This window comes from Strongylocentrotus purpuratus, unplaced genomic scaffold (assembly GCF_000002235.5).
Source record: "Strongylocentrotus purpuratus isolate Spur 01 unplaced genomic scaffold, Spur_5.0 spur5_scaffold_10, whole genome shotgun sequence".
In the NCBI taxonomy this organism is placed as follows: domain Eukaryota; kingdom Metazoa; phylum Echinodermata; class Echinoidea; order Camarodonta; family Strongylocentrotidae; genus Strongylocentrotus; species Strongylocentrotus purpuratus.
The window spans coordinates 25,190,996-25,218,111 of record NW_022145595.1 but is presented as its reverse complement, the minus strand read 5'-3'; the positions used below and the strand labels follow the sequence as shown (position 1 = coordinate 25,218,111).

At 37.1% G+C, this 27,116-nt stretch overlaps 1 protein-coding gene and 1 pseudogene across 1 annotated transcript; both read right to left on the bottom strand.

Moving 5' to 3' along the window:
- Positions 1-832: 832 nt before the first annotated feature.
- Positions 833-18,795, bottom strand: LOC752837 (zinc finger protein 391). The gene is made up of 9 exons (XM_030979880.1): positions 18,654-18,795; positions 16,034-16,135; positions 15,650-15,754; positions 14,692-14,781; positions 12,340-12,444; positions 11,584-11,688; positions 10,627-10,716; positions 7,978-8,082; positions 833-3,175 (listed from the first exon to the last, which is right to left on the bottom strand). The coding sequence occupies exons 2-9, from the start codon at positions 16,128-16,130 to the stop codon at positions 2,331-2,333; spliced, it is 1,542 nt and encodes a 513-aa protein (XP_030835740.1). The 5' UTR covers positions 16,131-16,135; positions 18,654-18,795; the 3' UTR covers positions 833-2,330.
- Positions 18,796-24,436: 5,641 nt separating this feature from the next.
- On the bottom strand, positions 24,437-26,484 carry LOC115921594 (annotated as a pseudogene).
- Between the last annotated feature and the right edge of the window lie 632 nt (positions 26,485-27,116).

Below are 27,116 nucleotides of genomic sequence, written 5' to 3'. Positions count from 1 at the left end.
CGCATAAAAAAGTATAATTTAATAAAAAATGAGAAAAAATCTCAGAAAATTATTTCAGTATTATGTGTTAACCGCCGTTATGGAATTAGAAATAAACCACGATTAAATATTATTTCCCTCGGCCCCCCCCCCCCCCCCCCCCCCCCCCCCCCCCGGTCTACATTTTGTTGGCGGAAAAATCGCAACTGATCTCCCCTACCATTCTTCTTTCCCTTTCTCTCCTCTTTCCCTTTACCTTCCCTTCCTTTTCTCTCTTTTAGGTTTGCGGGGGGGGGGGGGGGGGGGGGGGGGGGGGTAGCAAGGTCCTTTCGGCCCCCACTCTTTTACACACGTTGTTGGCAGGATTAACCGCAAATGATACCCCCTCTCCTTTTGTCCTTTTCCTTCTCTCTTTTTTTTAGCGGGGGCGGGGGGAAGCAAGGGCCTTTTGCCCCACCCCCACCCACAACTTCTTGGCGGGAAAATTGCAACTAATCCCCCTTCTTTTCTTTTCTTCTTCCCCAATTTCCTTCCCTTTATCTCCTCTTTTCTTTCCATTTCCTTCCTTCTCTCTTATTTTTTTGATTGGGAAGGGGGGGAGGCAACAGCCTGGGAGGCGAGCCCCCCCCCCCCCCCCCCCCGTTCTCCTTCCTTCTTTTCTTTTCTTCTTTCTTCCCCTTTCTCTCCTCTTTCCCTTCTTTCTCTCTCTCTCTCTCTTTTCCCCCCCTTTTTTTTCCCTCTTTTTTTTTTTTCCTTCTTTCCCCCCCTTTTTTTCCCAGGGGGGGGGGGGGGGGCGGGCCACTGGTACAAAGGTTTGCAAAATAAAGACAGCTAGAAGGGAGATTCCAAGACGTACAGAATCGGAAAAGGCTGTAATTTATTGTATGAAAAAACAAACACATCTGTTACATGGATAAATACAATCTACATGCATGAGTTTGATGATGAACATGATGTCTTGATTCTACAGTGAAAACACCCTATAAAACAATTCTTGGCATACAAATCCGATTCTTGGAAAGACATATGCATGCACCTGAGAATGTGCAATACAAACAATATGTACACGTAGTACATTACACATGGCTACAAACATAATTCATTGCTGATTTTTAACAAATTTTCTCATTCAATGTACACATATATTTTTAAGTAAATATAAGTTGTCACTTGATCTTAAATGCAATATATTATTAAATCAAACCATTACTGAATTGAACTGACTTGAAGTGTAAGGGAAAAAAAGATGAAATAAGATTTATTTTTATTTTCATCCACTATGAAATTTAAGCGTAACCTTGAGTAACTCCTATTAGTCTGTGTGATACTGTTTATTTTTTCGCTACGTTTCATTTTTATTTTTATCCCTGATAAAATGTAAGTTTCAAAATAATTACAAGGCAAATTTTCTTAATCACAAAGAATTTTGTATAATAACAAGGTTCAGCTTTACTCCAATGGTTGTACATATGAAGTACTCATGAAAATAAATACCACTTACATGAATTTGGTTGAAAAATATAAATATGAGCATTTTCCAAGAAATCCATACAGATCAGGACATTCTCACAAGAATTTTCAGGATCTTGTAACCCTGGCCAACAGTCAACGGCTCACACACAATGAATGAACGACTCCACTGTGATCCGGTTTTCTAATAAATCACATTTACATCGTATATGGAAATTTAAACAAAAAAAATCTTCTATTTACAGTAAATGCAAAATCAGCTTCAAATTGTAGAATGTTGCATGATTGTTTGGACATCACTAGGATTCAGAGCTGATTCGACTTTCCTTCGACAAGAAGGATTGCAAGATCCTGAAAATTTTATTCTACAAATTATTAATCCATTCAAATCTCGTCATCGTCTCTTCCCAAAATAACAAACTAATTACAACATAATCATGATAATAAACAAATCGTATGATTGATACATCATCAAAGTAAAATACTTACATCATAATATTAACATGACATAATGATGATTGAGTTGATGACAAAGTTGATTTTATATGTACATTGTAAATATTTATAACCTGTTTATTGTGTTTTTTATGGAATTTGAAATAAAATGTATCAATCAATCAAAAAATGAATTATAAGAGTACCTTTATGAGAAAAATCCTTATCACACCAGGAACACTTAAAAGGTTTCTCTCCTGTATGTGTTCTAAGGTGGCTAGTAAGCTCACACTTTTTATGAAATCCTTTATCACAATAGGAACACTAATAAGGCTTTTCTCCACTGTGCGTTCTTGAATGGGTTCTAAGATAACTATTGCTAGAAAACGACTTATCACAATGGGAACATTTATAAGGCTTTTCACCACTGTGTGTTCTTAAATGATTCATAAGAGTACCTCTTTGAGAAAAACCTTGTCACACCGGGAACACTTGAAGGGTTTCTCTCCTGTATGTGTTCTAAGATGGCTAGTAAGTATAGACTTTTCAGAAAATCCTTTATCACAATAGGAACACCTATAGGGTGTCTCTCCTGTATGTGTTCTAAGGTGGTTAGTAAGCTTAGTCTTTTCAGAATATCTTTTTTCACAATTGGGACACTGATAAGGCTTTTCACCACTGTGTATTCTTAAATGAAGAATAAGAGAACCTTTATGAGAAAAACCCTTATCACATTGTACACACTTAAAGGGTTTCTCTCCTGTATGTGATCTAAGGTGCCTAATAAAAGTACTTTTATGAGAAAAACCCTTATTACACTGGGAACACTTAAAGGATTTCTCTCCTGTATGTGTTCTAAGGTGCCTAGTAAGCTTAGTCTCTTCAGAAAATCTTCTTTCACAATTGGGACACTGATAAAGCTTTTCTCCACTGTGTGTTCTGAAATGACGGTTCAGGTGACCACTGTGATGAAATCTTTGATCGCACTGGGAACACTTATAGAATTTCTCTCCTGCATGTACTGTTCTAAGGTGGCTTGTAAGCTTATTCCTTTCAGAAAATCTTGTATCACAACAGGGACACTGATAAAGATTTTCACCGATATATGTCCATAGATGCTTTGCTAGATTACTTTGGCAAGAAAAACCCTTATCACAATAGGAAAATGGATAAGGCTTTTCTCCACATTTCTCATCAGTCAATGTCTTACTGCAATGTAAACATGGATGGGACTTCTCTCCACTGCATGCTGTTATAGGTGAGTGTATCTTGTCCTGTCCATTGTCCAAATCTGGGGAGGAAAAGAAAGTACTGGTATTAAAGTCATGTTTCTGCCGTATGATTATGTGGTTAATTTTCTCTTAGTAGCCATGTTGAAAGGATGCTTACAACGAGCAGAGCAAGTGTACAAGCAAGTATTCAGGGAGGCTGCAAAGATGAGGACACAGTAATTATGTGATCAGATTTTTTACCCGAAACAACTCACAGATGGCAAAAATGCTTTGTCATCAAGTTTTTCAAATACACGAAGGACCTACTCAAATGTTTACAACCTTAAAGGTATTACAAAGTTTTGGTATGGGGTCTTGATGATTTTGGTTCAAATAAACATATTGGAAGCATATGCGATCCTACAATAGTAAGTGTTCGCGGTCGCGGTTGAAATAGAGTCTAAAGTTATACGATTGTAAATAATATACTTTTTATGTTGTATAGCTCCATCTCAAGGCCAAGATATTAATTAAGCTATAAAACAATGTTTCTGGACTAATATCGACCATTTTTATTATTCCCGTTTGGAAATTATATATCACAACTACATATTCTGAGATTTTCATGGTCGCAGCTACCATTGTACGGCCGTAGGGGCTATTTGAAATTTATAAAAATTTACCGGGAGCACCGGTAAATTTATATTTAATTTTTCTCGAAAGCAGAAGTGTTTTAGGGGCTAAATTTTCTAGTGCTCATAATACATCCACAGGAGCATCCAAATATATCAAAATTGTAAAGAATCACTATCCACCCCAATTTTCAAAATGTCCCAAAACTTTGTATTACCTTTAAAGCCTGTCTACACTAGTTTGGCCAGAAGAGATTAGACCTCCCTGCAAGGTCACTGACAGGTGGTTATCCCATCAAATCAGCTCTCAATTAACATAAGAAAAAGACGATCATGGGGGACCAAAGGGCACCGCTTAGGCATTGTTTGCTCTATAGAGGGCGCAAGTAGCTACAAGTAGTGCAGTCCCGCTTAATAGCATTGTTTTAATTTGAGCCTGTAAAAATAGACTTTTGGAGAAAATGGTTACCCATTTAAAAACAATTAAAAATTAGAGAAAATTCCCCTATTAACAAAATCAGCTCCACTTTGAAGAACCTTTCAATGAACTGCAATAAAAATTCAAAAAATATACACTGTATACATCTTGCATGTATACAGTGCTGTAGGTTGTGAAAATAAATTACAATCTATTACACCTTCAATTTAAATGTAATATTGTATTCATTCATGAAAATTCTATCAGCCACATTGAATAAAGCATTATAACAACTTGAAATTCAAATATACACTCCCATTGGTAATGGAGTCCATGCAGTGAATTTTATATTGTAAAAAAGAATATCTGATTTTTCAAAACTCAAATTTCATTAAAAAAATACAGAGTATAGATAAAGTCGAATATTTCAAACAGTTTGATTGAGGTTGCAAATCTCTACCCAAGCCACTTTTGATTTTAAAAATTCCTTCTTGGGCATTTGCAAGATTTCTGATTTGAAGGGAGATTAACAAGGCAATATGACAGAGAGAGAAGGGGAGGGGTGGAGAGAGAGGGAGAGACAGCGCAGAGATAAGGAAAGAGTGTACACCAGCAGTCTAGTTCGATTTGGGGGGTGTAAATTTAATAGTTTCTTTGGAACTGCTCTGGAAAATTGACTTAGTCAATTACCGTATTTGCGGGCGTAAAGGCCACAGTACTTTTGGAAGAAAAAATATCAAAAAGTCTGGGTGCGACCTATGCGCCACTAGAATAAGAGAATCGCAAGTCAAAACAATGAAAACAGCTTTGCATGCAAGGCACACGCATATTATACACTGCACATTTGTGTATGTGCTGTGTGTTCATGTATGCCTTGTCTGTGTTTGTCAGTAGTGATGTGACTAACTCTACTGATGACTCTACTGATGACCAATCAGAAAGTGACGCAGCATAAATTAAAGTTCAGTGGCTGCTGGCACAGTAGAACAGATGATTCATAAATTATGAAGTTTGTTGACCTGATAATGGGGGGCAAATTCACATGTGTATGTGAAAGTGGAGGTGGAGGCTGAGCTGGGATAAAGTCTGCAGAGATTCAAAGAGTAATTTCATCGCCAAATTACTTCTTGACAAGCGGGTGAATTAGCAAACAATACATAAGCTAATTCATTATCTCAGGCTGAAGATAATTATTGGGGTCCATCCTCTCTCTTATTATTCCACTGTCTCTTTCCCTTGATTCTTTAAATTTCTTTTACAAACAGTGTACGCCCTGATTAGAAGAAGAAAACAAAGGATAAGTGGGTGTTATGTTGATAGTCTTAAGAGATGAGAAGGAAAAAGGAGTAATCTTCATTATCATTCTTCCTTCCATCTCTCCCTTATTTTCCCTATTCTACTTATTTATTTTCCGAATAGTTTTTGGACTTATTTTCCACCTCAAATATTTAATGCAGTTTTTTTGCATGTTTTCTTTTCTTTCATTTTGTCTCTTGATCCCTCCCCAAAAATTCATTCACATATCTTTATCTCTGTCCCTGTTGACTTTCGCTCATTTTCGATTCCCCCATTGCATAAAAAACAAAACACAGATGAAAGATTGATAAATGCAAGACAGACATCTGTTGCCCAGCTGAGTGTAACATTACACCGCGATTTCTCTGACCAGGGTTCAAAGGTTCAAATGTTCAATAGGGCTTTTGTTTAGTTTGTTATCGCTACCAGCTTCCAATGCATGCAAATCTCAGTTGCGCGCATAGCAAGTGCTTGTTTTTAATTGACAGACAAATGGACCAATCATAGTAGAGCATGTGGGATGGAACCTCTGATAGGGACATCCATGTGACTGCCTAGCCTTTTGCTCTATCTTAGGGAGTGGTCTAGACTAAGGGAAGATAATGTATGTTGACCTGGGACTTATTAGGGACTTTTAGATTTGCGTGAACTGATACGTGTGCTGTCCATTCAAGGCAGTGCATTCAAAGGACGTCAATCGTAGCAATCCCCATTGTCTTCGTGCGAATCTAAAAGTCCCTATTGTAACTGACTTGAATCCTGTCTGGAGGTTGGGGCACGTGGCATGTCTAGACCACAGCAGGATAAAAAAAAAAAAGATCAGTAGGTCACACAAGATGTTTTACTTGTACATGTAGTAGCCTTTTAATAGCCTTCTTAAAAATCAATATTATTTCAGTGCAACTCCGTTTGGGTTACTGGACCATTCCGGGTTTTTTTGTCTACGAAATGTCGAAATCGGGGATGCGGCCTATACCGCGCTGCGGCCTTAATGCAAAAGGTAATACGGTCATGTGGCCTTGATGACGCATTTGACGTCTTTGTGGGCATGTTCGATTTGTCCTACAACTAAGGATTTTACATTAGGAATGACATATTGTCAGAAATGTACTGGGATTATCAAGTGCATATTATTTTTCGGATAAACATCTTTTTTTCCCTAATTAATATTATAGTTTGCCTTTTTAAAGGCATTTTAATGCCTAAATCACCCTCCTTTTCACCGGAGAGACGCCTGCAGTCTTTTTCTGAGGTACAGATAGGTCTTCCAATACAGTGTTTATCTAAAAAGTATACCCAACTTTGGTAGCTTTTGATTGATTGGCAGGATATAACCTGTGTAACTTTGACTATTTCTAATGATATTTTACTCGTACATGATTACTGTGCTGCCATAAAAGGCTGAGCAGCAGGCTTTTCAAAGAGTATTGTCAAAATCTTCTAGTGTAAAATTTGGGGTGCAGCAGCATATTTGGGTCTAAAGCCATCATGCATCTGCTAGCTCATTCCAAAAGCAATGGGTGACTTAAAGGGCCCATGACATCAAAATACAAGTGTATTCCTGTTGGTGTGCAGTCCTGCATACATCTCATATTTTAATATGTAAACTTCTGAATTTGTTTCATAGATTTTTAAATATTTTTTTAAACATTTGTTTTTCAAACTTGTTAAGCTCATCTGTTAGAGCGCATAAGAGACATATGACCTTTGACCCTATACAAGACGGAACAATGAGGGCAGGATCGCGCCAAAAAGTAGATGTGTAGATTGTACCAAGTTGCATTTCCATACAAAATTTAAAAGAATATCCTTCATGAAATATGACCTGCGAGTGCACACAAGACATCTACCAAAATATGACCTTTGACCCTATAAAAGACGAAACACTAGGCTTGTAAATTATACCAAGATACACCTTTATACACAATTTGAAAGAAATCTGTCGAGGAATGTGGCAGTAAGACGACACACAAGAATATGACAGCGTCAGAGGCTGCGCGACGCTACTGAATCCAAATTATCCACTGGTATACTGACGGGGAATACAATAAGAAAGTTATGAATTATTGAAGGTGCAATCAACACAAATTTGCAACACTGTGATGTAACTTGTGAGCTTTCTTCCCATTTGCCCTGTACTATAAAACTTCAATAATACATACTTTCAATAGAAAATTCATCAATCATACATTCACCCTTACCAGGTAATATAATTATTAAAAATATGTTTCTATACAGGCACTGTATGAAACGAATCTATACTGACATCAAGAACTAAGAAAATGAAAGTTCATGAATTTTCTGTAGAGTAAATTGAAGAGATGATTGGAAGATACATCATAGTATTGCAAATTTGTGTTTCATTGATGTTAACTTTCAAAAATCATAACTTTCCTATTTTTAATCGGATTTTGCTCAAACTTTCATTAATTTGTTTATCTCATTTTCTACTTTTATTAAAACCACTTAAATATAAGGACGGACTTCCCCTTTACAGATTTGATTTGCCTTGAAGATGAAAGAATGTTAGTCTTACCTTCAGGAATTGATTGCCCAGTTTCTCCTCCTCCTTCACCTTGAGTTGTAATAGGTTCAAATATCTCTCCCTCATCTTCTTGCTTTATGGTGGCACAGACCGTTTCTATAGATGAGGGAAATCAAGAAGAAATCTTCCTCATTTTTCTTTTTAATAGCTGTGCATATGCTAATTATTTGAGGATTTCAAACTACTATTAATAGTAGTTGTATTCTCTGTGTTAATTCCTTTTATGTGATTATATTTCTAGTCATTCATGCTTGTACAGCGCATAAAGAAACTTATGTTTATTATTTGCTTAATAAATATTGTATTTTTAAATTTTTTAAATCACTTTATCTATTTTTCAGACCATGTTGACTCTTGTTGTGCAACTTGATGTTCAAGATATTTACCGGTCAGGCCTTCTAAGGCCCCCCCCCCCCCAACCCAATGATCTCGGGCGTGAAAGGACTGAACGCCGCGAAAAATTTACATGCATGTCAAGTGAAGTGTATAGATTACTACGGTAATCACAATTATAAAAATAATTGAAAACTTCACTCATTTGCATATTTAATAATGTAATAAAATTCACATTTGTACCCATAAATCATATATTCTTCATATTAAAACATTACTTTTCACTACCTATATTCTTTAGACCATTTGGGATAATAACGTCAACAACAACAATTAGAAGAGCCAGGTTATTCCTTATGTTATCTATTGTTTTGATAATTTCTTATGTATATCTGTCTTTTTTTAACTTACCGGTATGGTATATTATTGTTTTTGTTGTTTTATTTCATTTCTAACTATAATTCAACTATTTTGAACCCCAAATTAACCACCTTAACTATAAACAAGACCAAATAATCAATGCTTGATCTCTTATTTGGAAAAATGAGATTTACATATGTTTTGTACACAAATCACGAAAATGAGTGACTATCGGGCTGACATGCAAAGACAAAAGGTCAGGTGACTTTAGGTAACGGTAGGTCCAAATTTCAAAAAATGATTTCAAAAGATGCGCAAGACTCGAAAGAAAAAATTTATACATTTTCAGAGCAAGATTCTTTTGCATTAAAAAATTACTGCAAAAAATGTCAGGGTTAAGGGAGACACCCAATGAAATTCACTACAACTGATAATCATGGGCAAATTACCGGTATATATGGATGGAAAGATTTTCTCTTGAAAAACATGAATAATTTGCTGAAAAATCATATAGATATCATGGAAAGACGTAAAATGCAATTTTTCAAGACCCTTCTCTGACCCCTGATCGTAAGCCAAACCACGAGCATAGATCTGAATCGTGAAGTCACATCCTAGACAAACACACAGCCCCTGCAGCCAGCTAGCTATAGACTAGCACTCGTTCATGTAGGATATCTAAAGGCTATTTGCTCTTCATTATTTGTCACTCTTTCGCATCATTTGACAATTCATTCAGGAGTGTGTCATCCCGCAAACATTATAGAAAACATTTGCGGGATTATTTACTCTGTATGAAGGAATTATAGGCTATAAACGTTGTTAAGAATAAGTTCAGACTATATATGCGTGTTTAACAACTCCAGCCATAGCGGGGCCTGTGCAGCTCAGTGCCGGGGTTGCTCCGGGGAGCTGATGTTGCACGTTTCGTTGCCTTCTCTACAACTTACAGCACTTGTTCACAACTGTGACCATACTTTGGACCCTTAACTCTGGAGTGAAGATACCTTACTATTAAACACCAAAAATCATATAAGTCTTCAAAAAATGTTCAAATAACGGGCATGACTTGAGTCGCCCGCTCCTCACCACCGGTATGCACTTGTATTGAGCAGCGGTTTTCCGTGAAACTTGTGCGAAAGTGTATACTAATGTCTTTATTTTCAGGAAAAATACCCCCAAAATGAAAAGAAAATTGAAACGAAACAGGTAACAAAGATAACGACTTTTAAATCATGCCGTTTAATAGCTTGATTTCCTCGCCTAGAGCCGCAATTTTTATCTCAAGATTCTGCTTCGAAAATTTACAAAAAAGCTGCGTGACTCGTGTGTATTTACAATGCATTATGATACGCACGCGTGTGTAGCAGCAAGCTTCATGGCGTGGCTAGCCGTGTCTCGCATGTGACTTCACAAATCTGGACACTCTACGGAGGACAGCTGAAGGTAGAAAAGATGGATCTCAAAATTAACATTTTTGAGAGATGATTACTGCTGGCCTCAAACATCTTTTGAAGAGGGAAGTTGTTATATTTGATCAGTAAGGCTTCCCCTTCACAATGATATAAATTTGGATCTATTAAAAACACTTTTGATACTTTGGGTGAGTCCTTTAACTAATTGACTTCCTTGTCGGGTCCACAAGGGGCTTTAACAAATTCAGAAACAGATTAATGTTCATTATCACCGAAAATCATTCAATAATATGAGGTACAAAATGTGTTTAAAATGCTTCGAAAAAAGGATCACATTGCACCAGAGTGCATCTATAAACCCTATAGCACTCAAGCTAACCTTAGAGCCCATCCACATTGGAGTTCATGAATTGCATACATCAGTACATACTCCTTTCACGTTCCAATTTTACATTTTGGTTTATTTTTTGTTTGTTGTTGACCACCCCGAGTGTCATTCTACAATAGAATTCTCTTCATAACTTCATGATACCTTGTTCATTCGATGGGTCTTGTCCTTCTGTACTTGAGTGGGATTCAAACATGTCTGTGTCAACTTCTTGTTTGATGGTGAAGACCATACCTGTTATGAACAAAGTAAAAAGATATTTTCATATTATCTGAGAAGTAAAATTGGATCTGGTTACCTATTATTGGATACAAAGACAAGAACGAATGTTATAACCAAATAAAAAATAGTATGCCAATAACTCACAAGAATGAATGTCATTGTATGAAACAGAGGGAAAAGAACATTAAAGGACATCTACAGATGTATTAAGTTAGTTCTATAATAGGATATTTTCAGTTTTTGATTGGACTTTGCAAGCAGGAGTGTGCCCCAAAGATGCATCCTCCCTATTCACAACAAACATTCATATTTTCTGGTTGGCTCAATCAATTTAACGTTTGATTTTCCTTTTATGAGATATTCAACTCCGATAGCAAACTATTCTAAAAGAAAGCAGAAATATCTCAGAAGCAGACGGGTGAAAGTTTGGGCACTTCAATTTGGCTGAATCTGTAAAGTCACTATGACAAACTGCTGGACAACTTTCCCATTTGTTCCAATGTACAAAATGACTAAAATATAATTTTTCAAAATCTTTGGCCCAGGAGTGTCTTTTCTTTTTAGAGAACCTTTAATATTATGTTATACAAAATACATTTTTAGAGAAATACTGAAATTTATGTATTTTTGTAAACCGAAAAGGGGAGTTTTCTGCGAATACGTCACAATCCAGTAACCAAATCGCCGATTTTGAGATTTGCATAGACTTAGTGACATCATATTTTAATTTTTAAACACTTGTAACTTTCTAATTATTGGTATGACTTGTTCTTACTTTCACCAATCCACTTATTTTGTTGTTTTCTGTCGATGTTGCTTTCTAAATGTTGTTGATTTGCTATCAAAGTCTGATTTTTCCTTCAAGGACCTATAGCATACCGTCTTGAGTTACAAGCTGGCCCTCATATCTCAATCCATCTGAACCTGGAATAGAAAGACACGTCTCCTTCTCAACTTCTCCTTCCTCCTTGATGCAGATGTTTCCTGTTTCATGTAAAAATAAAAATCATTAAATTTCATGATCACTCTAGACTTATCATTTCTATGATACAGAGTGAATATGAAAATTGCGTTTTTAAATATCTATGTATTACCATATGCATCTGTTTAGAGGTTGTATTGGTGCAAATAAACATTCTTGATTCTGAGCTAGTGGATTGACTTGTTTGGAATAAATCTTACTTATTTTTTCTTCTTCATGATTTGATGTGTGGTGTACGGTGAGAGAATGAAGGTTGTTAAAGATGCATTGTAGCGGGCTCTCACTAGGGAATTGGACACCATTTGGGCGCGTTTACCAATAATAAGTGTTGTCAATCACCAGGATTAGCCTCCAGTTTTATGACCTACAGGCCTTATACTATCGTTCCCTGTTTTTGCACAATTTGTGTACTAGAGGTACCATCTATAAGGTCCAACTCCTTTTTATGGTTTTTAAAGTTTTTCAGACTTGCAATAGGTCTACCATAAATTTCCGTGTATAAGGCGCACTTTTTACCGGTACTCTTCATATGTTTGTATGTCATTTTTATGTGTAATGTTATACTTACTGAATGAATGCAAATTTCAATCTCACAGCAACACAAACAAAAGAGGATGTGATTTGCCTTAAAGATGAAAGAATGTTGATCATACCTTCAGGAATTGATTGCTCAGTTTCTCCTCCTCCTTCACCTCCAGTTGTAGTAGGTTCAAATGTCTCTTTCTCATCTTCTTGCTTTATGGTGGCATAGACCATTTCTATAAGAAAGGGAAATCATGAAGAAATGTTCAACATATTTCTTTTTAATAGCTGTGCATGTGCTAATTATTTTAGAATTTTAAACTATTTTTAATCAATTTATCTACTTTCAGACCATGTCAATTATTGTGGTGCAACTTGATGTTCAAGGTATTTAGCTACAACATAGAGAAAATGTTACTTAACTATTAGATTGTTCCCTTCCTTCTGAATATAGTTATCATGCTTTACATTTGAGTCTTTTTCAAGCCAATGCCCCCCCCCCCAACATCCAAATGAAATCTTACCCTAATGCTATTATGACCATGTTATAGTAGAGCTGCCAACCTTGTGCAATCAAAAAAAGGAACCATGATGGCAAAAAAAAGGGATTTCAAGCAAAAAAAGGATTTCATTTAAACAAAATTTACAACCAAGTATGACACACTTCCAATGCAGAAATTTCTATTCCTCATGCTGCAACAACAGTCAAAAATTGGCGGTCTAAACAACACGTATTTGTACATATGGGCCTACAATGACTATATCAGTTAATGTACAATGGTACAGGACATTCTAGAGTAACTCCACACATCTAACCGACAATTTTATTTGCACATGAAGACGAAAAAAAAACTTCATAACTTATTTTTCAAACAAAATCTACCAGTAGATCTAGATCTAAGTTCGTGCCATTGCATCGCTAAAAGAAGGGACCGTTACGGAGATACTGCGCATCCAGACGAAGTCTGCACCAAGTCTATTTTCTTTGTACCCATTTCAGGCAATTTCGCAGTACATTGTGGTAGGGGTATATATAGGATACCAAATCTGGCTGTGATACGGTACTAGCTTCAAAATCGATGAAGATTTGCCAAATTACGATCACTTTTTAGGTAAACTTCGTTTTTTCTGTAATATTGATGAATTTGGTATCAGTTTGTAGAAAAAATACTATTCTACAAGAAAATTAAGATGATTTTGTTTGGTCCGTTTGGTTTTTCTTTTTCTTCTACGAAATGTCAAAGTTGGGTGTGCGTCCATATTTCCCGGTAAATACGGTATTTCCATATTTAGTTATTTACAAGTAGGTAGTTTTAGTTGTGTTTGGGGGGGTATTATCGGCGTTTGATTTTGAAAACAATTTCGCCTTTTTGTTTTTTGTTTACTATTTGTAAATTCATACTCTTCATGAATCTCTATTGATTTTTTTAATTTTAGTAGTGATCAACAGTTTAGGGCATTTGGTTAGCGCGGTATGTGGCAAAAAAAAAAAAATTGGTAAAAAAAAAAAAAAAAAAATTATAAAGAAAAACGTACTACCGTAATTTTGATTAAAAAACAGAATAATTCTGGTTAAAACGTAATGGTTGGCAACCCTGTTATTATAGTTTTATATAGTTATATTTTTAAAGTTATAGTTCTCAATGTTTTGATTGTCAGACAAAACAATATATTAATTAATTAATTCAAAGTTAATTACTGGCAGTAAATAAATAGAGTGGTCCGGCACATGCTCTGATATCAATTACTCCAAGTTCTGGATTAGGGTTAGGGTTGCAATTAAATTTCAGGTGAGTTAAGATTTAGGGCAAGGGTTAGGTACAGTGTTTGGTCAAAGATTGAAGTTTAGTTCGTTGTAATAAAAACAATGTTGGCCCCTGGGCAATTAAAACAAATTGTCATCATCAACCTAGCATACAATCTTTTTGAAATATTCCAGAGTCCACATCTTCAATCTAAAATTCTTACTAAATACATGTAAAACATGACCTTCAACGACATTGAATTACTAATTCATTCAAATCAGAAAACAGGGCAACGTTTCACAAAACTGTAATAAGTAGAAGTTTGTAGACAACCCATTAAAATGCTTGTGTTGAATACTTACAAGTATTTCAATGGGATGTCGGTGAACTTGTACTCTTGACGGTTTTAAAGGAGTCATGCAAGGGGCTTTCACAAATTCAGTAACAGACTAATCTTCATTCCCACCCAAATTCATTCAATAATATGAGGGATTGAGGTACAACATTTGCTTGAAATGCTTCAAAGTGAGGATCACATTGCACCAGAGTGCATCTATAAACCCTAGAGCCCTCAAACTAACTACCGGTATAGAGCCCAGCCACATTGGACTTCATGCATTGCATGCATCAGTACATACTAATTTCATGTTCCAATTTTACATTGTTTTATTTTTTGTTTGTTGTTGACCACCCAGAGCGCCATTGTAATATAGAATTCTCTTCATAACTTCATGATACCTTGATCAGTCGATGGGTCTTGTCCTTCTGTACTTGAGAGCGATTCAAACATGTCTGTGTCAACTTCTTGTTTGATGGTGAAGACCAGACCTGTTAAGAACAAAGTAAAGATATTTTCATATTATTTGAGAAGTAAAATTTGATATGGTTACCTAACCTATTACTGGCTACAAAAAGAAGAATGCATTGTATAACCAAATAAAATATGATATGCCCATAACTCACAAGAATGAATGTTGTTGCATGCAACGGAGGGAAAAGAACATTGAAAGACATCTTTAGATGTATGCAATTAGATCTATAATATAGATATTTTCAGTTTTTGATTGGACTTTGCAAGCAGGAGTGTGCCCCAAAGATGCATCCTCCCTATTCACAACAAACATTCATATGATATTTCTTTTAAGGGATATTCAACTATGATAGCAAACTACTCTAAAAGAAAGCAGAAATATCTCAGAAGCAGACGGGTGAAAGTTTAGGCACTTCAAATTGGTTGAATCTGTAAAGTCACTATGACGAACTGCTGAAAAATGTCATGTATGTTTCAACACACAAACTGATCAATCGATTTTTCAAAATCTATGGCTCAGGAGTGTCTTTTATTTTTAGAGAACCTTTCAAAAAAAGTTATACACCATTTTTTTTTAGAGAAAAACTGAAATTTATGGTATTTTTGTACAAACTGGAGAGTTATCTGCGACTGTGTCACAATCCAGTAACACTAACCAAATTGCTGAGTTTGAGATTTGCATAGACTTTAGTGATATCACATTTTAAACACTCATAACTTTCTTATTTTGTGTATGATTTTGTTTTAACCTTCACCAATCCACTTATATTGTTGTTTTCTCAATGTTGTTGATTTTCCTTCAAGAACCTATAGCATACCATCTTGAGTAACAAGCTGACCCTCATCTATCAATGTATGATTTTCGTTTAAGAACCTATAGCATACCGTCTTGAGTAACAAGCTGACCCTCATCTATCAATCCATCTGAACCTGGAATGGAAAGACACGTCTCCTTTTCTACTTCTCCTTCCTCCTTGATGCAGATGTTTCCTGTACATGTAAAAATAAAAATCTTTAAAATTCTTGATCACTATAGACTTATCATTTCTATATACTTCATATGTTTGTATAATAATTTGTATGTGTAATGTTATACTTACTGAATGAAAGCAAATTTCCTTCTCACAGCAACACAAACAAAAACAAAAGATATCACAATCAGAGCAAATATTTTGAGATAGATGAGAGGGAGCATATACTGAACTTATATTGTCATTACTCATCAGAAACATTACCAAACACAGCAGAACACATTGAAACACTCCATACCTTCATCATGTTCATGTGATGACTGAAGAGTTCCATCTCCTACTCCATCTGTACTTGAGAGAGACGTCCAACGATCGATTCCTTGCTTCATCGCCATGTTATCTGTGAAACAATATGGGACAATACTTGTTAATATGTTTTGCCTTCTTATGAAAAATCATTGTCATCGAGAGTGTACAAACACACTTGCGTGTAAAATCTTTGGGGAGGTGGAATCCTCCATAGGCATCACATGAAATGAACCCCTACGTACAGAGTGAATGAGCAGTGGCTTATTTCACAACATGCCATAGTAAGTTCATTGTTCCACTGACTGGACTTGCAAAAAGTTTACCAGGCACAGAGCCACTAAGGTTAGCTAGGCAGAAGCCCAAATAAAGGTAGAGGGTTGTCAGGTTCCATGTGCAGAAGGCCATAACTTGCTGACACTAGACTTGGTGGATAATGGTCATTATTATAGTAAACGAAGGCGCATGCACAGAGTTCTCTCAATTTAGCTAACTACCTGCACAATTAAGCGCCCTCTTACACTAGCCATTATTATCGTAAAGTAAGTTTCAGATGGGCAAACCAAAAAAGTTTTTAATGTGTACACTGCATCAAACTCATGATAGTCAAACCTTGATTTTGTCAGATTTTTTCAGCATCCTTAAAAAGTCACATTATTTTACATACCGTTAAGTTACTTAAATTGGAAAAATTCTCATTTTCATCATATTTAAGGGTCTAACAAACTTGCAAGTTGTACTGAAATGTCCGTTGATTTGCTATATGCGTCAGTTATGTGTGAAGTGCGTCATCTGTTTAAAGCTATGTGACATGTTAGTGTGTTTAGTACGATTTGGTATTGGTATTGCCATTACGCTCTCTGCTTAAGCGGGCAACCAGCAACTTGCTGACACTAGAGTTGGTGGATATTGGATAACGGCGATTATTATAGTAAATAAAGGCGCATGCACGGAGTTCTCTAAATTTAGCTAATACAGGCGCGTAGCCAGGGGGGAGGTGGTGGGGGCAGTTGCCCCCCCCCCAAAAAAAAAAATGCCGGCCAAAAAAGAAAAAAAAAAAGGATTAAGAGTCGAGAACAGTACAACGAATCGTCTTCTTTCTCCGATGATTTAATGAAAGGTCAAAGCTTCGGCGCTATGCGCGGAGGAAGGAAAACTTGATTCAAACAAGGATTAAGAGTAGAGAACGGTCCTACGATTCGTCTTCTTTCTCTAATAATTTAATGAAACGTCAAAAGAAACTGAATTTAGACAAGGATTAAGAGTCGAGAACGGCCGTCCAACGAATCTTCTTCTTTCTCTAATAATTTAATGAAATGTCAAAAGAAACTGCATTTAGACAAGGTTTAAGAGTTGAGAACGGTCCAACGAATCGTCTTCTTTCTCTAATAATTTAATGAAACGTCAAAGCTCCCTCCCTCCCTGCAAAGACCCCCCTAGGAAGCACGCTCTGTAAGTGATATGCATGCTTTGCGTGCTCACTACCGCCCCCCCCCCCTAAAATAAAATCCTGGCTATGCGCTTGAGCTAACTACCTGCACAAGTACCCTCTTACAGGCGCGCCGGCAGTTTGGGATTGGGGGGGGGGGGGAAATTCCAGGGGGCTCACTTTCCAGGGGCAGTGATGTAATGAGTAAAAACGTTTGGAAGGGGGGAGGGGGCAGACGAAAAATCTGCATCACCACCAGTCTTACACGTTACGTGAAGGTCCCGCGGAAGGTTTTTCAAAGTGGAGTATTAACGATCAGGTAGAGCGTAAATTGGCGTGGGGTCCAGGGCATGAGCCTCGGCAGGGGTTCAAGGGGCTGAGCCGCCGGAAGCTCATGAGTTTTAGGTATTTAATTACGGTTAGATGAGCATCCAGGGGCCCTCTTTAAGGCCATTGACGTGTTCGGGGGGGGGGGGGGGGGGGGATAGAGCCCCCCGGAAGCTCAGGGGGTTTAGGTATTTTATTACGGTCCGATGAGCATCCAGGAGCCCGCCTTAGGGCCCTTGGTGGGGTCCAGGGGGCAGAGTTAATTGGGGGGAGGGGGCAACTGCCCCCACTTCCGGCGCCTATGCCCTCTTACACTCGGTCCTTCACAACCTCGTGCAAATTTAGCATTTTCGAGTGAACGGCGCTCTATATAGATCTAGACTAGACTCTAACAGTTAGAGAGTAAAGCTTTAGTAAAGGAGGGAGTTTTCAGCCACTAAATCCTATTTCTGGACTCTTTACTTCTTAAAATCTATTTATTAACATGTCTTGTTCAAATCATGAAGCAAATACTATTACTATTAAAACAAAAAAAAGAATCTCAGAAAAAAAAAAAGGAATTGCCATGACAATATTCTTTTTCATGTACCGGTAGATCTACACTGTTTCGGAGGTAGTTTTCGGCCTAGCTCTAGCAAGGCAGTTTTCGGCCGCATGAACGTACGTAGTCAGTATGGAGCGCTGCGTCCTTTCTCCGGCGCGGCTGATGCTATAACACGGGCTCGCTGTGTTAGTCTAAATGTGCGGGGTATTCTGTGTTTGTAGCTCAATCTTTTACCTTTCCAGGAGTAGATATTGATAAAAACTCTTCTGGATGCCATTGAGTCTGAATACAGTACGTTTCATTTGCACTTACCTGCTCTCTCCAGGCATTCTTGTTTATTTTTTAAAGGAAATAGATCTACGTCCTGAAATTCACGAAGAAAGAGACGTCCTCGTCCGTGTAACGCATCATAGTCTACTTTCCAGACGTTACAAATTCTATAAGAAAGGAAAAACCTTCAAGTTCAACAACAACAAAGAACGCAACTTAACTTTATGTGGTCACCGACCACACAAAGAGTTCTCTATTTATATGATTTATGATACGTAGTAGATCCATGCTCACATACCTCCTCACGCTCCTCATTGAATGTAACCAGTATACAGTTATTTACTTCTGGTCTAAAATTGTTATTAGATTCTTTTGTAATTCGTGTATATATAGCTTTTCTTTTGTAAACAGTACATTTAAGGAGAAAGTTATACTGTCAGTTGTTATACATGTATATATATATGTATTTTTGTTACCTTTTAATTCTTTTTCCAGTGTTCTACTGCTTGTGTAATTTTTGTTTTATCTTTAATTTCCACTCTATTTCCCTCTTCCACTGTTTTTCTTTTTCTTGCCAATTTTTCTCTCACTTTTTTCCGTGTTTTATCCTGTTCTTCCTATGCCTATAAACTGCATATTTTTGAGTATACTCAACCGTTTTTGTTGTATATATTTCCTTTTCTTTTGAACGTAGTATATAGGCTGCCTTTATCTGTAAATTATGAATACAAATGATGATAATTATATCCCACATACTAGAATCTTGCTCTTCGATTGGTCAAAAGTAAATCACGTGAGAAAAGATAGTTGGCCCATTATTGATGGGAGGAGCAAAATGTTTGTTACACTGTGTAGATAGTGAAGGCAAAGACGCTGTCACGAGTCACTGTAATTATTGTACAGAAAGCCATATTCTCTCAAAACTGGGTAGGCCCAATTCTCGTGATAACAAGCTTTTTTTTCTACAATTTAATGTTCGTAAGGAATGCAAGCAAACTGATAAATTAAGTGTATTTTTGCGATTATAGGCAGTGGCGGATCTAGGGAGGGGGGCACATGCCCCCTGGCCCCCCACCCCCCCCCCCAAAAAAAAATTAATGCTCATCCCCCCCCCCCCCCCACCCCGTCAATGAGCGAATTTTCGGCCGGCGTGATTTTCACATTTGCAGGAGCAAGAAAAAAAAAAAAGGTTTGTCTGACCACTTTCCAGTATATGCGAGTATAAGTCTTTTGGTAGGAATATCTGTATACTTAGTAATAGATATGTTCGAAAAAGTAATCCTACCAGTATTGCTAAATTGAGAGATGAGTTGTTATCAACTGATTGGAGAGAAGTATTACGTGATTATGATGTTGATAGCTCGGAGCCGGATTCTATATTTCCTATGACAAGACTGAGATTTACTAATAGTACAACTTATTTTTCCTCTTTATTGACCTCAATATAGAGAGGTTGTTCGACGGTTTCTATATACTATTACATTTACATAAAGGTAAATTTTTATCATACAGCAAAAAGAATGTATTCAAGAATTTATCATATAAGAAAAAATAAGTTGTACTATAAGTATAAGATTAGTAAATCTCAGTCTTCTCATAGGAAATATGACTATTTATCGGAATACTCTTACTTCAATCCTATGGCTGCTAAGTAGCAGTATTACTTTGCTCAATTTCAGGCGACACATAATGATAATAAAAGGAAATGGAAAGTGATTAGGAATGTTTTTAAGCCAAAGCAGAAAGCGTCTGATGTAAGTAAATTACACATTGATGGGAATGCAGTTGATGATCCAGAAGTTATTGTAAATAAACTTAATGAATATGTTTGTAATGTTGGGAGTAGTGAGCACATTTTTTTTTTTTGGTCCTCGAAAATTAAAAAATTTGCACCCCCCCCCATGGTAAAAATACACGTGTTTTTACATGCTTTTTTTTCTCAAGGGGGGGGGGGCCCTGGCCCCTGGCCCCCCCCCCCCTGGATTCGCCATTGGTGCCTTTGATGCACGCATGCATATAGTTGGTGTCTTCTTAGCCTATATACTCTAAAGCGTTTACTGTAAATCATGTTTTAATAGATAACCTGTGCCATTATGGTGTAAGGGGAATAGCATTAGATTGGTTTACAGGATTTGCAGGACGTCACTTGTGGGGTCACACAGGGATCCCTTCTATGCCCGCTTTTGTTTATTGTGTATATTAATGATTTTCAACTTTCCGCAAAGATGTTATCATTCATTTTATTTGTAGATGACTCGAGTGTATTTTTTTCTCACAGAAATCCACAAACTCTTTTGCAGACTGTAAACTCTGAGTTGACTAATGTGACTTTGTGGATTCAGGCAAACAAGTTGTCTTTAAATCTTTAGTAATTCCCCGAGTATGCCTGGAAATTTAATGTTCAATGGTGTTGAGATTGAAAGCAGTATCTACATTTAAATTTCTTGGCTTGCATATTGATGAACATTTAAATTGGAAGTACCATATTAGTAATCCTGGCATATTATTGTCAAAAAATACTGGTGTAATTTATGAATTGAAATCTGTGTTCCCACAGAATATTTTACGTATGTTGTACGCAACTTTAATTTTGCCACATTTGCACTATACAGGGTGAGTCAGAAAAAAATGTCCCATTTTTTAAAAGTTTTTATTGTTTGAATTTCAATGACTATTTAATCAGGGGTTTATGATATGTCTTGATAGAGTTATCCTCCCAGTACATTTAGGTACCATTTTCATTTGAATCCCTTCACGCATGACTGAACATCAGACAATCTTTACAAGACTGCCAATTATTTCACTTGCGCCAACTTACTGGGTGAGGAATTAAAGTGCATTGAACAAAGACAGTCAGACAGACAGATGCAGACACACACACACACACATACAAATTAGTGCTCGTTCCCCCCCCCCCCCCCCCCCCCCCCCCCCCCCGCCATGGAGCGAAATATTGGCCAGCACGATTTTCAAATTTCAGCACACTAAATTTCAAATTGATTTCAAATTTGGGCCCCACCCCCTAAGAAATCCTGGATCCGCGCCTGCCCTCTCATCATTCTCTCTACCTCTCGCAGTCTTCTCTATCCTTCTCTCTCCCGTGCTATCTCTTTCCCATATGTACCTTCTCCACATTCTCTCTCTCTCATCCTCATTTTTCTCCCCTTTTCTCTATATTACCAGCCTCTTGTTGTATGCCTATATATACTCAGATATGAGTCACCTATGGATCCAAAGGACAAAGATACTTCATATAAAAATACACAGGTACGTTTTATGCTGCGCAAAGATTCAATTATATTACTCAATTGTGGTGGGGGGGGGGGGATCTGGATTTAGATTTGAAGTGCCCATGTGTCCCGGGTACCCGTTAGTGTTGAGCCTTTTTAGTTTAAAAGGGTGGCCTTCCCCTTCAAGAAGACATATGAGGTGAGTACCTGCAGTTGTAAAGTGAAATAATGAGATTACAAAAAAACGAAAATTTGACAAATAAAGACAGAAGAGAGATTCCAAGACATACAGAAATAAAAGGCTGTAATTTATTGTAAGAAAAAACAAACACCGGGTACACAGATAAATACAATATACAGGCATGAGATTGATGTTGAACATGATAGTCTTGATTCTACAATGAAAACATGCCTATATATAACAATTCTTGGCATACAAATCAAATTCTTAGAAAGACATCTGCATAGAATATGCAATACAAACAATATGTACACATAGTACATTACACATGGATACAAAAATAAATCAGTTTACATCTATTCAATTGATACATATTTCATCTTTTTAATTTTTGTTATTGATAGCTAGTATATATGAACAATAAAGAGTGTCCACTTTCTCTTTTTGCTGATTTTTAACACATTTCTCAGTCATCCTTTGAAGAAATGTCTCCGTCAAGTGGATATGTCACCGGACTGTGGATCACAAGGTCCGCGGTTAGGGCCCCTGTGGCGATTTGGCAAGACATTAATCTACATTTGCCACACTCGACCAAGGTGAGGTAAATGGGTACCTCGTAGGATTATTTCTTGAAATGCCATGTGCGCTGATAACGGCTGCCGAAGGTTAAGCTAGGGTAATAATTATGTAATATTTATGTAAAGCGCACTGATATGTCTAAGGACAGGAACTGCGCTATATAAGTGGTACGTATTATTATTTACAAATGAGTGCACACATGCCACTTCAACAACAGCCACATTTGCATGCTACCAGGTACCCATTTAACATCTGGGTGGAGAGTGGCGAATGTATAGATTTAACATCTTTGCCAAAGGACATTAGTGCTGCAGTAGGACCTAAACAGCGAAACATGTGATTCAGTCAGTATTCAATAGACCACAGCACCTCTACAGACCACTACACATGTCCTGGGCCTGTCTTACAAACAGTTGATATTAATCACAACTTATTTGTGATTTATATCAATTGCAACTTTGTACACAAGGGACTGCAAACTTGCGATTTAATTTTAAGACTTAATTGCGATTGATTTGGATCAATCGCAACTCTTTGTAAGACAGGGCCCAGACCATTATTACAATGGATACATTACTGAGTCTTTTTCCCTGCATGTGCTCTTCATGGCTAATACAATACAATGGGAACTGTGATTTTCTTACCCATTTAAATGTGTGTGTGTGTGTGTGTGTGTGTATGTTCTTTGATGAATGTTCAGATACATGTATCAATTTAGGTTCAGTCCATCAAAATCTGAATGGTTTCTTGCCTACACACCAATGACTTTTAGACTAGAAACAATTTATTAATTACAGTGTTAATAATTAGATTGCCTTTCTGTACGGCAGACGCGGATCCAGGATTTCTTAGGGGAGGGGGCCCAATTTTTTTTTTTTTTTGCTCCCGAAAATTTGAAAATCGCGCCGGCCGAAAAGTCGCTCAGTGGGGGGGGGGGGGGGGGGGGGGGGGGGGGGTACAGAGCACAATTTTTTTTTTTTTTTTTTTTTTTGCTCCCGAAAATTTGAAAAACGCGCCGGCCAAAAAGTCGCTCAGTGGGGGGGGGGGGGGGTAGTGAGCACATTTTTTTTTTTTTTTGATCCTCAAAAAAATTTCAATTTGCACCCCCCCCCCTTGAGCGTCAGGGGGGGGGGGGGCCAACCCCAAAAAAAGATAAAAAATCACGTGATTTTACATGATTTTTTTCTCAAGGGGGGGGGGGGGGGGCGGGCCCCCCGGGCCCCCCCTGGATCCGCCACTGCTGTACGGTGTGTTCATATTTACATAAGGTAACATCACTTTGTGGTTCTGCCCAATGTGGATTCTTTATGAATGAATTATGAATGGTGGTGGTTATTTTACCCGACTGCTAAGTAATTAGCAACCAGACGACCAGCGGCTTCCTCTCCGAGGGACCTGGTAATGAGGATTAATGCCTTACCAAAGGGCACTAGCGCATCCCCTTGGTTTCGAATCCGGGTCACCGGATTACGAGACCACTGCTCTACCGACTGAGCTATCGTGCCTCCTCAAAAACTTTAAGGCCATTATGAAATCTTAGATGCTTTGTCAGATTAGAAAATCTTTCCTTTCAAAAATCTCTTATCAGAATACAGCAATTCAGAGAGGTTAACATGTAAGTGTGAGCCGCCATTACTAGTATCCATGCTAAGCTTATGGATGCCCCTCCCCCAGCTATGATTGACAAAGCACTATAGAGCTCAAAGAAACCATGGAAACCGAACTTTTCTATACAAATTACGAATTCTATAAGCCTTTTTTCTAGCAAATCTCTACAGTTGCTTTGCCAGTTTAGTTTCTTGAGAAAACCCTTCATCAAAATAATATAACGGTTCTCTTTTTCAGAAAATCCCTTATCACACGAGGAAGACATGCATGTATTCACATTGTTTTTCCAGTGTGAGCTCTGATGATGTGTTAACACTAAGATTACTTGGTTGAGAGAATTCTTTACTACAAAAAGAACAAGGACTACCGGTAGTTATTTCTTTCAAAGTCTGTTCTCAGATGCTCTGTAAGATGATTATTTTGAGGCAATCCCTTATGACATTTGGAGCACTTCAAAGGTTTCTTTCCTGTATGTGTTCTAAGGTGGCTAGAACTCTCTGTCTTTTGAGAAAATCCTTCATCACAACAGGTACATCGATAAGGCTTTTCTCCTGAAAGTGTCGATACATGCTTCGCTAGATTGCTTTGGCTAGAAATCCATTGTCACAATGGTAACATGGATAAGGGTTTTCCCCTTTGTGTGTTCTTTAATGGCTAATAACGGTACTTCTTTCAGAAAAAGCCTTATCACCCTGAGAACACCTAAAGGTTTTCTCTCCTGTATGTGTTCAAGGTAGCTAGTAAAATCACTTATACAGCAGAGAACTTGCAGCAGAGTCCCATATTACATTTGAGACATTTATATGGCAAGATCATACTCTATATTTACAAAATCCCTTTTTTTTTTTTACAAAGTAAACATTTTAATGGCTTTTCTCCAGTATGTATTCTCAGATGAGTAGTAAGATTACTGTTACAAGAAAATCTCTTAATACAATCTTAACAGTGATAGGGTTTCTGTGTGTTCGTTGATGACTTGTAAGCTGGACTGTTATAAGAAAATTCTTCATTACATTCGGAACACCTAAAGGATTTCTCTCCTGTATGTGTTATGTGGCTAGTAACACCGTTTTTATGAGAAAATCTCTCATTACAATAAGCACATTTAATAGTATTTCTTCTGTATGTGTTCTAGTATGACAGGTTAGATTACTTTGTTGAGAAAAATATGTACCACAATAAGAACATGGATATGCTTTTCACCACTGTGTGTTCTTAAATGACTAATAAGATTACTTTTATAAGGAAATCTCTTCTCAAACTAGGAACACTTAAAGGGTTTCTCTTCTGGATGTGTTCTAAGGTGGCTAGTCAACTCATTCTTTTGAATAAATCCTTTGTCACAATAGGGACATCAATAAGGCTTTTCTCCACTGTGCATTCTTAAATGGGTATTAAGATTACTTTTGAAAGAAAAAACCTTATCACAAAGGGAACATTTATAAGGCTTTTCACCACTGTGTGTTCCTAAATGACTAATAAGAGTTCTTTTTTGAGCAAATCTCTTATCACACTCGGAACACTTGAAGGGTTTCTCACCTGTATGTGTTCTAAGGTGGCTAGTAAGATTACCCTTTTGAGAAAATCCTGTATCACAATAGGAACACTGAAAGGGTTTCTCTCCTGTATGTGTTCTAAGGTGTCTAGTAAGACTACGATTTTGAGAAAATCCTGTATCACAATAGGAACATTTAAAGGGTTTCTCTCCACTGTGAGTTTTTGAATGATTAGTAAGCTCACCTTGGCAAGAAAACACCTTGTCACAATTGGAACATTTAAAGGGTTTCTCTGCTATATGTGTTCTAAGGTGCCTAGTCAGCTCATTCTTTTGACTAAATCCTTTGTTACAATAGGGACATTGATTAGGCTTTTCTCCTCTGTGTAAATTTAAATGACTAATAAGATTACTTTTATAAGGAAATCTCTTATCACACTGGGAACACTTAAAGGGTTTCTCTCCTGTATGTGTTCTAAGGTGGCTAGTAAGATTACCCTTTTGAGAAAATCCTTTATCACAATAGGAACACTTAAAGGGTTTCTCTCCTGTATGTGTTCTAAGGTGGCTAGTAAGCGTATTCTTTTCATAAAATCCTTTATCACAATAGGAACATCGATAAGGATATTCACCAAAGTTCACATCAGTAAAGGTCTCAACACTGGAATGTAAACACGGATGGGACTTCTCTCCACTGCATGCTGTTATAAGTGAGTGTATCTTGTCCTGTCCATATTCCAAATCTGAGGAGCCTGGAAAAGAAAGTAATTCATATTTCTGTCATACGATTTTGTGGTTAATTTTCTCTCGATATCCATATAAAACGGATCCTCAAAGTGAGCGGAGCAAGGGTGGAAATAAGTATTCAGGGAGGCTGCCAAGATGAGGACACAGCAATTTTGTGACTAGATTTCAGCTGACGCAACTTAATTACAGATGCTAACAATGTTCTGTCATGATGTTTTTCAAATATACAAAGGACCTACTCAAATGTGTACAACCTTTATAGGATTGTTGTAATTTGAGCCTGTAACAATAGACCTTGGGAGAAAATGGTTACCGGTACCCTTTTTAAAACAACTTGGCTCCTAATACTATAATTTAAAAAAGAGAAAATATCCCCTTTACCAGTAAACAAAATCAATTCCACTTTGAAGAGCCTTTCAAAGAACTGCAATAAAATATATATATATATAAATGTTGTGTGTGTTATACAGTGCTGTAGGTTGTGAAAATAAATTACAATTCATACCTCCGATTTAAATCTATTATTTTATTCATTCATGAAAAATTCAATCAGCAACATTGAATAAATGCAATACATGCACTCCTATTTGAAATGGAGTCCTTGCAGTGAATTTTATATCATAAAACAGAATGGTTGGATTTTCATCCTGTAATTTTTAAAGGAA